Consider the following 12373-nt stretch of genomic DNA (forward strand, 5'->3'; position numbering starts at 1 on the left):
TGTAAATGCTCAAAATGTTGTTGGTGTTTCTCTCACTATCCAAAATATGACGGACAGGTTACAGGTTGAAACTCAGCTTAGATACCAAGTTTCAATTCAAATAACAAATATACCGAACTCCAAGAAAATATTCAAATCGGGAAGTCCCTTATCAGATGGCAAATTCAAAAGCTTAAACAAACCAAACGAATGGAAAACAACTGTCATATTCAAGCAATTTTCTCATTTTTCATGTAGAAAATGCTGGATTCTACCTGGTAATCGGGGGGAAATGTATTAATTAGCTGTAATGTTAAATTTACAATGAAACATGCAGGAAATGATTACAAACGTTTACATTGAAATGTGTGATTTGTTAACATAAAAGTCATATTGTCCTCATGAACTATTACGCACCTGTTTCTATACGTGTTCAATAATTCATGCACAACTACACAGTAAAATTAGCTCACAAAATAATGATGACTTCATATAATTTACTAACATTCTATGCTATTTTAATGTAAATTGCACATACTTGTCTGTCTATGTATGTTTTCCCTAACTACAGTATACATATTAATTTTATATTGCTGAAGCTTTACACGGATTTGTTAAAACTTAATTAATATATCCTGTAATGAAATCTAACACATTTTACTCGCATATATAGATTATTTTGAATATAAACATATTTGTACAGGTCCAGGTTTAGTGTTTGTTGCCTACCCAGCAGCTCTCGCCAAGCTTCCGATATCGCCACTGTGGGCAGTCTTATTCTTCCTGATGTTGCTGTCTGTAGGATTGGATACACAAGTAACTTTATGAAATGTTTAAGTGTATAAGTTAAATATTTAGTGCATGCTTCTTGAAAATGCGTATGTCCGTTTTTCTAAAATACACATATATAATTTATGTTTATTTTGGTTTCTAGAATAAAAATTGTCACATTAATTTAAAAAAAATATTTCAATTCGTACGGGCACATGCATTTTATAACATTTTAACAAATATTGGTAATATTTCAGCTAGTGTAAAGTTATTCTATTTTATATAGATCTCTTTTCATTGATCACCTAATTATTTGGAACACCTCCTGTTTCCTGATTACAATCTGTTTTATGGACCTCTTCGGTACAGATTATACAAGCATGATTATATACAGAAATGTTATGTATTATTATCTTATGTACTATATAAAAAGGCAACAATCATGATCAATAGGTGTCCTTATTTTTATATACATTTATTAGAGGTATATTTTCAGTACTTCAATTTTGAATTTTCACTGCAGAAGGATCTGCATTAATTCGAAATATTAAACATATACCCCTATTTTTATCGCTCACGAAACGTTGTAAAATTTATCCGTTAACATTATTTTGGGGATAATTAATATTCTTTTAAATAAAGATAAGAATGAGAACAGTTCAAAATTTTAATTGTATTATAATATCCTTACAGTCACCTCTTGTTGGACATATTTTATATTAAATCTTCAGACACTGAACGCATAAATATGAACTTTGTTTCTAATTAAGTTATAGGCAAATATTTTTCTTCTTGGTTAAATCAAAAGTTGACTAGAACTGTCCTCAATCTCAAATGACATTAAATGTAGATAAAAAGAGAAGGCATGCATCGAAGATAAAAATATTGAAATCCTCGTCCAACGTTATGTATTTACAATACATAACTTTGAAGTGTTTGTCTTCCTTAAAAAAGAAAACAATATTAAGTAAACTGCTTTGCGGAAATATAATAATGTACACATGATAGAAGTAAACTGTTTTCTTTAAAACAACTAAACGTACTTCATGTACATTATTTTATCAGACTCATAATATTTCTCTTCAATCTTTTTAAAAAATAAGTATTTGCTTGCAATGTTGAGTAAACTTGTTAATGTATAGGTAATTATTTAAATTTGAGCCAATCATGTTATTTTAAGATTTTTTTTCTTAAGAATTTTATTGCAGAATGGAGTCTTTTATAGCATCTTAGTATTTGTTAAAGTAGATGTCTTTAAAATGATCTAATGTGTTTGATATTTATTTTTTAACAGCAAACAGGTAAAGTCCCAAGGTAGAGTGTATATGCGCATGAGAGGTTGAGTTGAATATACATTATGTCCACAAATATGTTTGAAAAAACTGTCTTTTCAGAATTGATTTTTGATTATATTTTAACATTAAGGGTAAAACAGTTTATTTTTTAAATAAGTTGAGAACGAACTGGAAATCTTTCATAACATTTTTTTTATATTCCTAATTAAAAAGAATTTCATGACACAGCCTTTTGTAATCAAAACTTTTAGATTTGCGCAAACTATCTCAAATAAGATTATGTGGACATGTATTGAATGAATGTTATTGGAAAAAGTTTCTCAAACGCTTTTAAGTTATATTAAAAAGTAAGTTTAGATGTCAATCGGTCTTAGGATATGACATATTTTCCCACTAATGGATAATTTAAAAATGAGGCAAAAATAAAATTTACTATCTTCCCACTATCCACAATACACTAGTGTCTTTAGTAAAAGAGAAATTGCTTGAAGTTTGACAATTAATACGAACATATATATATAGTTATCAAAGGTACCAGGATTATAATTTTATACGCCAGACGCGCGTTTCGTCTACATGAGACTCATCAGTGACGCTCAGATCAAAATAGTAATAAAGCCAAACAAGTACAAAGGTGAAGAGCATTGAGGACCCAAAATCCAAAAAAGTTGTGCCAAAGACGGCTTAGGTAGTGCTGGGCTGGTGATATCCTCGGGGACGAAACGAGGAACACACTTAATGTTATGACCTGGGCTTTTCAAATTTAACTACCTAACATTGACTTCTTTTGTAAAAATCTGAATCCGAATCCATTCATCATTACAACATATTTATTCAGTATTTTCCAAACATAATATATATATGCCATTAGAAACTTCACATGAACAATCATTTTATCTAGGGGAAAAACGTGAACGATTGTAACAATCCGTTCAAATTGCATTACTTGAATCTGCAAAATTGAAAAAAAAATAAAAATTAAAAAAACTATTAATTGAAACGTTTAAAAAGAGTTGTAGAAAGCGTTTTAAAAACATTTAAATGCTGTTTTAGTTAAATGTTGCACTTCTGTAAAATGTTTTTGTAAAAATTTTTCGTTCTTAATAAAACCACTTTTATGGCTTGTGAAGTGACCGGATTTTTTTTTCAAATAGTTTATAAGATACAGCTTTGAGAGATTTTTTTCTGTGCGAGAATTTGTGTGGTAGCGTATGAATACTATTCATATCCTTGGTCCAAGATGATTTGTTGTGCTGCTGAACAAAGGAAGTCAACGTAAAACAGAATTATCATCGCCGGATGGTGGTAAACAATTCTTGATATAAATATTCACTATATATATATATATAAATATGAACGGTGCATTTATGAATTTTATTATCTTTCTTTTCAAAAAAATGATTCGAATTGATTCATGTAATTTAAAGAAGTTATTCAAGTCTTTAGATTTATAATATTTCAGAGTGTATGTGTGTAAAGACCAAATGTGAAGAAATATAAATTTCTATCAAGACAGAAATGATAAGGATGTAAACTTATTACCTCCCTTTTTGTGAAAGGGTTGTTAGTTGAACTATTCATGAAGTGCACCAATTGGTTTAATTACAAGGTATAATGGTAATCACAAAGGTCATATAAGGTCAAAAACTGTTTAATGACATATTTTGTCGCTAAAATGATACGTTAAGTTATGCTAAATGACCAAATGTACTAGCTTCTATATGATTTACGATACTATGATCTTATGCATTCATTAAGTAAAGACACTGTTGATAAATAGTTGATAATAAAATCCATATTTATTTTAAATTTAGAAAATGACAAATCAAATATTTTACAAGTTATGCATTTATACACTTAATCATGCATGTCATATTAGCGACACAATTATGTGATTTGCAGGTTTCATTGTATTTTTGTTCTCATATACACCCTTATTTCTATATGATATTTTAATGCCATTTTTTATTTAAATTTTGATTTCTGTAAAGATCTATCAAAATTATAGAACACATAGAGTTCTTAAACCTAATTATTTATTAATTTAAAAGAAAAAGTTCTGATACACGATTTTCTCTAATCCATACTTATGCTTTCAAATATAACGCCACATTTTTTTTAGAGTTTCATTTAATCAGAAATCACAAACAAAAGTGTGAATGATTTTTTTTTTATTGCTGAATCAAATCTTTAGGTGCCTGAATCAAAACCAAACCAGTGTATATTTTTCGGACCTTGATAAATAATTACCTGATTGATAATTCATTACATAACAATAACTGTTGGATACGTATTAAATTGAATATGTCTTATGCAACAACAGCTAAATGTAAAAGAAGAACAAATGTATCGAAACTTATTCGACAAAACCATTTAGTAAGCGTTAATGTTTTCCTAAATTATGGTGTACTTAAGAACAGAACAACAATATTTTCTTTGGAAATAAACAAATGCATGCATATTGTAAAAGTTGGGAATAAATGAAAATGAAAATGAAAATATAAGGGAATGTTTGGAATACATTAGTACTGTCTGCAAAGTTTAGAAATGGTTTCCGTTTCGAAGTTTTTAATGTTTATCATTCAAAAGAATTGTACTTTTTTAAAACATTCATTTCCCAGCTTCTTATCGATATTTCAATAGTACGTTTGTAAAAGAAATTTCTTGTTTTGTAGCATATTTTTATCTTTCTAATTGTAGTTTGGAATGTTTGAGACAATGATAAGTGCATTTATAGATGAATATCCAAAATATCTACGAAACAGGAAAATGCTGCTTACTGCATTTGTGTGTTTTGTAGAGTTTTTATTGGGAATTCCATGCATTATGGAGGTAGGTATTTGTAGAAGTATTATTTTCAGTAAAACTAAGGTTGGATGTAAGTGAGTGTACATTATCATGATGTAATACTACGTTGCTATTATATCAAAGAAAAAGTACTTTAAATGACGTCCTTTAACTCAAACAGCTACAGTACGATGTAGACTAAGGCTGCACATTTAATGTCTGTGCAATACTTGCGGTTTGTCCAGCATTCAAGCGTACAAGGGTTGTATTTGGCGTTGTTGATGACCTAGTTGTGTTGTTTGTCCGGTGCTTATAGTAGAAAACACTTAAGTAGATAGAGAGAAATTACAAACAGTATGCAAATTTCGATCGACAAACAAGTAAAGGTGAGCAAAATTGTCATTTGATTTGTTTAGTTTTTATTGCGATCAAATGATGTATTGGGACAATGTTTATGTTATAACTAATCTCTTAAAACTCAATAGAAAACTCTGAATAGCATAACTCAGCAAGACAATTTCTATAATGAAAAAATCGAAAAAAAATCGTCGTAGTTTTGTTATATGAATCATTCGCAATTTTAATCTATTGATTAGGTAAAACTGCAATTTGAAGGATTCAGTCTTTTATTAGCGTCTAGTCTAATTTCATGATTCGAAAAAAAAACGTCTTGCTTTGCCCTCCCGATACCCTTTTCCTGACTTAAGTTCAGAAACTCATTCATCTGTAAATTGGTTAAAAGTGATATGTCTGTGTCAATTGATATGACAGTTGTTTCCGATTCTTTTGATTTATTTGAGCTTCTGATTTTGCCATTCGATAAATTACTTTCATTTCGATGCCACTGATGGTGGATGTTTCGTCCTAGAGGATATCACCAGTCCAGAAGTCAAATTATATAAATAAACTGTTTACAAAAGTAGGGATCATTTGAAATTTTCTTATCCCAGACATAGATACCTTAGCCTTACTTGCCACATTTTTTTTTTGAATTTTGGGTCCTCAATGCTCTTTAACTTTATACTTGTTTGGCTTTATAACTTTTTTTTATCTGAGCGTCACTAATGAGTCTTATGAAGACGAAACGGCGTATAAAATCATAAGCCTGGTTGGTACCTTTGATAACTATTTCAGTTTCAATTTTCCTTAGGGTTGGGTATTTTAATTATTTTACATATATTGAAGAAGTAGAATCATTGAACTATTAGGGAGCTGTGGCTTGTTACGATTGTTCCATTTTGTAAAAAAGTAGTGATTTGCATACAAGGCAAAAAAAAAATCAGTATCATACAAGCTATGATTAATAACTAAAAAGATAACATGTAATGTATAGGTTTTATCTATGGTGTACAAACAGAACAAAGAAAATCGACCTTAGACTATTACACGTGCTAATCTACCTTTGTATTTTATGCTTACCTGTCTGTTCATTTATGAATTATAACGAGGTCATGTGCCCTCGACAGTTTTTGTGGGTCATGTCGGTAGTAAATTTGGTGCCGTGCAGTCGAGGAAAACATGCGAAATGTTGATGCTTTTATAACGAATATTCAGACATCGTGTATTGTTCTCAATGAACCTTTGAAGTTCTGAATTACTTTTTAGTGGATATATAAATAGATTTAAGGATTTGAATAATTCCATTGCCATTAGGCTGCCCTTATAACTATAAGAAGAAAGTATGAAAAGTCACTTGAATAAGAAAACTCTATATTATTGGTATAATTTTGTCGTGCATACAAAATATTTGTTGGTTCATATAATGCTATCGTGCTGTCGTCGTCGATGTCGTCTGCGTAGTCGTTATAACCGAGGACACATTTGGTTTCCGGATAAAAACTCTAGTGTAAGTGAAAGGATCTCTATCTCTGCGCAGGTTCAATACAATAAAAGGAACCAACAGTTTATGATTAGGACCAAAAGCAAGCATTTTTGTTGTTTCTCGACAATAACTTGATTGTAAGTGTATGGATATCTCTGAAATTGTACCACAAGGTTCCATATCACAACAGGAAGGCTGAAATGTTAGTTGGGGGAATTGCCCAAAACATGCAGGAATAGCAAAAAAAAAGGGCAAAAAACAAGCATTTTTCTAGTTTCCAGACAATAACTTGTGTTTACGTATATGGTTCTCTCTAAAAAAAAGTCCTACAAGGTTTCATTCTGGGATTGAATTTGGGGTAATTATTCCTAGGAGCGGGAGAAAGGGGGCCGCAAAAAAGAGATTTTTTTTATAGGGTTCACATTTTTTTTTAAAGTTTCAAGAAGAAATCTTCAATTGAACAGCATTGCACAAGAGCATAGTAGTGCGCAATAGATTTTTCTTAGATCTTTTACCACATTTATTTTGTGTCAGAAACCTATATAATGTCAAAAATTTTATTACAATCCAAATTAAGACAGTATCAAGCTTGAAGAGTTTGTTCAAATAAACTCATCATAGATACCGGGATTAAATTTTGTATTTACGCCAGTCGCGCGTTTCGTCTACAAAAGACTCATCAGTGACGCTCGAATCCAAAACAGATAAAAGGCCAAATAAAGTACAAAGTTGAAGAGCATTGAGGACCTAAAGTCAAAAAAGTAATGCTAAACACAGCCAATGTAATATATTCCTGAGGAAGAAAAGCCTTAGTATTTCAAAAATTCGAAAGTTTTGTAAACAGTTAATTTATAAATATGACCATATCAATAATATCTCATGTCAGCACAGAAGTGCTGGCTTCTGGCCTCGTGATACCCTCGGGGAATTAAAACTCCACCAGCAGTGGCATTGACCAACTTTCCCCGACTGTTCAGGGTTCAACCTCTGCAGTCGTATCAGGCTACGCTCAGCGAATCATTTTGTTGTGTAATAAAAATGATAACTCTATGTAAAAGGAAAATGAAAATAAATGGAAGACTGGTTGTGGTTACCTGATAACTAAATTGAGGAAGTAGCAATTTCGTCCAATATTCATATTATTTGCTGGTTACAGGGAGGGATATACGTGCTGCAGATCATCGACTGGTACTGTGCTGTCTTCTCATTGATGTTGCTGTCATTTACAGAATGTGTTGTTATAGCTTGGGTATATGGTAAGTTTACACACAGTGAGCATTGTAGTAGTTCAGTGAATACTATTATATAATTGGACGATTGTATTGTTACATATAGATCAGTATTGGTAAAGGATATATATCGTTCACAGCTTTCAGCACTTCCTTTAATTGCGTTTTTGAACAATAGGTACAATGCGATGCCGCATTACGAGAACGCTATATGCCCTGACTATCGAATACAAAAGTCTATCTACAGTTCGTTCAATTCATTTTGTAGAATGTACCTTGCAGTTAAGAAAACGTTTTAATTTTTTATTCACAATTTTGCAACATTTATAAAAGAAAAAACTTTGTATTTTGCATATGGTTTCATTTTGTAATTTCATCTAAACTGAACAGCATCTTGCAAATAAAAGTTTGATCCCCTTTTAGAATAATAATAAGACAAAAATAAAGGATAAAAACACATGTGACCTTAATTGATACACAAATGTTCTAAATAGTAAACCAAAAGCTTCAAATGGATTTACTTGCAGAAATTTGTTTTAATTGAACACTCCGTAGAAAATTATATTTACATAAAACAAATCTGATACTGGATGATCAGTGTACATAAACCCATTCATGACATGATGAACTCTGAAATACATAAAATCAGAAAATTCATGATTACCTTAGAAACTTTTCTATCTAAATAAAAGCAATAGTAGTATATCGCTGTCCAGTAGTCATAAATCGATTTGACTGAAACAAATCCTTGTCACGAACCAAAATTAAGGGAAACACATCAACTATAAGAGAAATAACCCAAACAACAAACACACTGAACAGCTTCATAAACTAACACAAACGTACATGGATATTCTTTTATTTAAGAATGATATTGTTGGATTAATGATTTACAATTATACAAAATCATAATCGTCTTGAATTGGAAGGACACAAAACAAAGATGGATAAAATGTGATAAGACTAATTATGATCATTTTGTGTGACAGGTGCTGACAGATTTTTAAGTGACATCGAACTGATGATTGGATATAAGCCGTCAGTATGGTGGAAGATATGCTGGAAATTTATAACACCAATCGTCATTATAGTAAGTGTTCTGAATGTATACAAATGTAAGCGTTTGCTTATCTACAAATGTAAGTGTTTTGAATATATGCAAATTCAAGCGTCTAATCTTATTAGTAAATGTACAAATTAGATATTGATATGTCATCTACACTACTTCATTGTTAATTCTGTCTAAAAATTGGATATGAAATAAAACTTTTCTGTTTCGGAGCAATATAGTTATGCTATGTATATTCCCTAAATAAATACACCGTTAAATCCGGTTTGCTGTCAAGCTGCCAGCCTTTTGTTAATATTTGATCTTTATCGATTTTAATACTATTAGCTCACCTGGCCCACAGGGCCAATTGAGCTTTTCTCATCACTTGGCGTCCGTTGTCCGTCGTCTGTTGTCCGTCGTCGTTAACTTTAACAAAAAATCTTCTACTCTACTGGGCCAAATTGTACCAAACTTGGCCATAATCATCATTGGGGTATCTAGTTTACAAAATGTGTCCGGTGACCCAGTCAACCAACCAAGATGGCCGACATGGCTAACAATAGAACATAGGGGTAAAATGTAGATTTTGACTTATAACTCTGAAACCAATTATTATGCATTTAGAGCAAATCTGATACGGTTAAATTGTTTATCAAGTCAATATCTATCTGCCCATAAATTTTCAGACGATTTAGATAACTGGTTGTTCGGTTTCTGTCCCTCAATTGGTAATTTTTAAAGAAATTTTGCCATTTTTGGTTATTATCTTAGTATTATAGACAGAGATAAACTGTAAACAGCAATAATGTTTAGCAAAGTAAGATCTACTAATAAGTTGACATGACGAAAATGGTCAGTTGACCCTTTAAGGAGTTATTGCCCTTTATAGTCAATTTTGAATAATTTACATTAATTTGGTAAATTTTTGTAAATTTTTACAAAATATTTTCCTCTGAAACGAAAGGGCCAAGTTTATTATAGATAGAGCAAATTGTAAGTAGCAAGAATGTTCAGTAAAGTAAGATCTAAAAACACATCACCATCACCAAAACACAATTTTGTCATGAATCCATCTGTGTTATTTGTTTAAAAGAGGGACGAAAGATACCAAAGGGACAGTCAAACTCATAAATCTAAAACAAACTGACAACGCCATGGCTAAAAATTAAAAAGACAAACAAAAAAACAATAGTACACATGACACAACATAGAAAACTAAAGAATAAACAACACGAACCTCACATAGACCAAGGTGAGCGACACAGGCTCTTAAGAGCCTCTAGTTCTAAATGTTATTTCTGAGACACACAGACGCGAATGAAGATAAAGAAATGAAGGACTTAATTTGCCAGCATATAACGTTGTCCACAGTACATCTTTATATTATTTGAAAATTATGTTCGTCAGATAAATTGTTCAATTGAAACTTATTTCAAAAGACTAACACTGAGTCTGTGACAATAATATTTTGTAAACTATATAACGTTATAGCAAACACCATAGCCATCACAGCTAAAGATAGGAAATCGTAGCAAAATGCAAGTGACTTTTAATGTTCAGAATGTCGACCTTCTTTCAATTCGTACCAAAATTATTTGATGACACAAGGAATTATGGTCCTGTGTTGATTGTTTTCCAATATTAGTTATACTGCCTTTTATTATGAAAAATATATTAGATAGGCATTAACTTTATTTTGAGAAATAATCATCAACAATAGCTGTCCTTATAGGGGTTATTGTCCGCGGACTTTCATGCCAATTTAAGCATTAATGTCAATCATCTTAAATAGGTAGATAGAAACATTATCCAGCATTTATTAAGATTAGCAATAAAGGATCTTTTTTAAAGTATTCAACGTGTGTAATTGGTTTTGGTTTTTAAATAATTCAGTTTCAAGCATTTATGAAAGGGCATTATTTGTCGAAATACCTCTCTATACTTACTACTTATAATTGATGATGAGATTGGAGAGAAACACAGGCTTTTGATTATCATTAAAATATCGATACCATTTATATATTTATAAACTAGTTCACCCAAAATAACGACTGCGAATTCAATACCCCAACATCGATTTTTTTCAGAGATGGCAGGGAGATGGTTTTGTCAACATTAACGTAATAATCAATAAAATTTACAATTATTCAGCTGAAATCAATCACCATAAAAACAATTATATTGAAAATTATTATGTTCTTCTAAGTTCCATTTAAGAGCTATATGATTGAAACTTAACTTAATAACTAATTACTTTCTTGGATAATAGTATTAACCGTTGATGTTAAGATATTCACTCGTAGGACTCACTTTAATATTGGTAGGATCATTTTGCATATGATAAATGGTTATTATGTATCGTCATTTTGATCGATAATTGTTTTCAGGATTTGTAGTCTATTACACTTTTCGTATATTTATATTTTACATACTAGTATATGTCTAACGTCTTCTTTTTTGTATGATTTACTGGCGGGGAATGAGTATGTTATGAACCGCACAGTGTTTGTTCGGTATGACAAAACAGTTACTGCCATATGATAATGAGTCGTGAGATATTTAAAATTATCAACCCTGTTTAGAGTTATTCACCTCGGGTATAACACTAAACACCGTTGAAAATGTCATATATATATATATATCATACGTCCTCAGAAAGCAGTGTTTGTTAATAATGAAAACAAAATATATATATACAATTTGAAAAAAAAGAAAATAAATGTTGTCGCTTAACAATAGATGATATTCAGATATATGTTTATTCTCTTTCTAATAGGGCGTTTGGCTGTTCAGTGTAATTCAGCTGAAACCTGTGTCTTATGGTGATTATCAGTATCCAGATTGGGCAATTGCTGCTGGCTGGATGTTAGGGTTGGCTTCGATCCTACCATTACCAGCTTATGCGCTATTTGGAATTCTTACAACTGACGGAACTTTAATACAAGTAAGTATCGGCATTTTAAAATTCTACTAAGTAGACAATTCATTAACAAATTAAGGATATGTAGGCTGTTGCAAATGGCTAACAAATAAATATATATTCTTTCGCAACTTACAAACTGATTACTGATACATTTGATTTACCAAGAACTCAATAATTGCTCAAGACAATACTTATCAGCCTGGATAGCAAAACACATCAGAGAGTAAAACTACTTATCGTCCTTCCCTACGCCTATATAGCTCTGCTCTGTCGCTCCGTAATTCTCGTATCAAGGCTTCAAAACGAGACGTCACAATGTTAGGGGAGGAGTTATCAGCGGCGTCACAATGCGAGAGGAGACGATATCAAGCTTGCTTTTGTCAAGCGTCAAACTGTCTTAGAAAGTGGGAAAAGACCAGTAATAGAACGATAAACAGATAATCGGTTTTTCTTCGTATAGATATCGTAAAAAATCAGCCGCTCGACACAATGTGAAACTTTTTAGCTCGTTCGCTG

At 31.2% G+C, this 12373-nt stretch overlaps 1 protein-coding gene across 4 annotated transcripts in view; it reads left to right on the forward strand.

The window, feature by feature from the left end:
- The window catches only part of LOC143085570 (sodium- and chloride-dependent glycine transporter 1-like), a 47248-nt gene that overhangs the window by 30278 nt on the left and 4597 nt on the right, over window positions 1-12373 (forward strand). For all 4 annotated transcript variants that reach the window (XM_076262010.1, XM_076262012.1, XM_076262011.1 and 1 more), the window contains exons 10-14: window positions 683-795; window positions 4746-4877; window positions 7811-7910; window positions 8873-8973; window positions 11711-11878. In XM_076262010.1, coding sequence (XP_076118125.1) covers window positions 683-795; window positions 4746-4877; window positions 7811-7910; window positions 8873-8973; window positions 11711-11878 — 614 coding nt within the window. The remainder of the gene's footprint in view (window positions 1-682; window positions 796-4745; window positions 4878-7810; window positions 7911-8872; window positions 8974-11710; window positions 11879-12373) is intronic.

The sequence above is a fragment of the Mytilus galloprovincialis genome, chromosome 8 (assembly GCF_965363235.1).
Source record: "Mytilus galloprovincialis chromosome 8, xbMytGall1.hap1.1, whole genome shotgun sequence".
Taxonomy (NCBI): domain Eukaryota; kingdom Metazoa; phylum Mollusca; class Bivalvia; order Mytilida; family Mytilidae; genus Mytilus; species Mytilus galloprovincialis.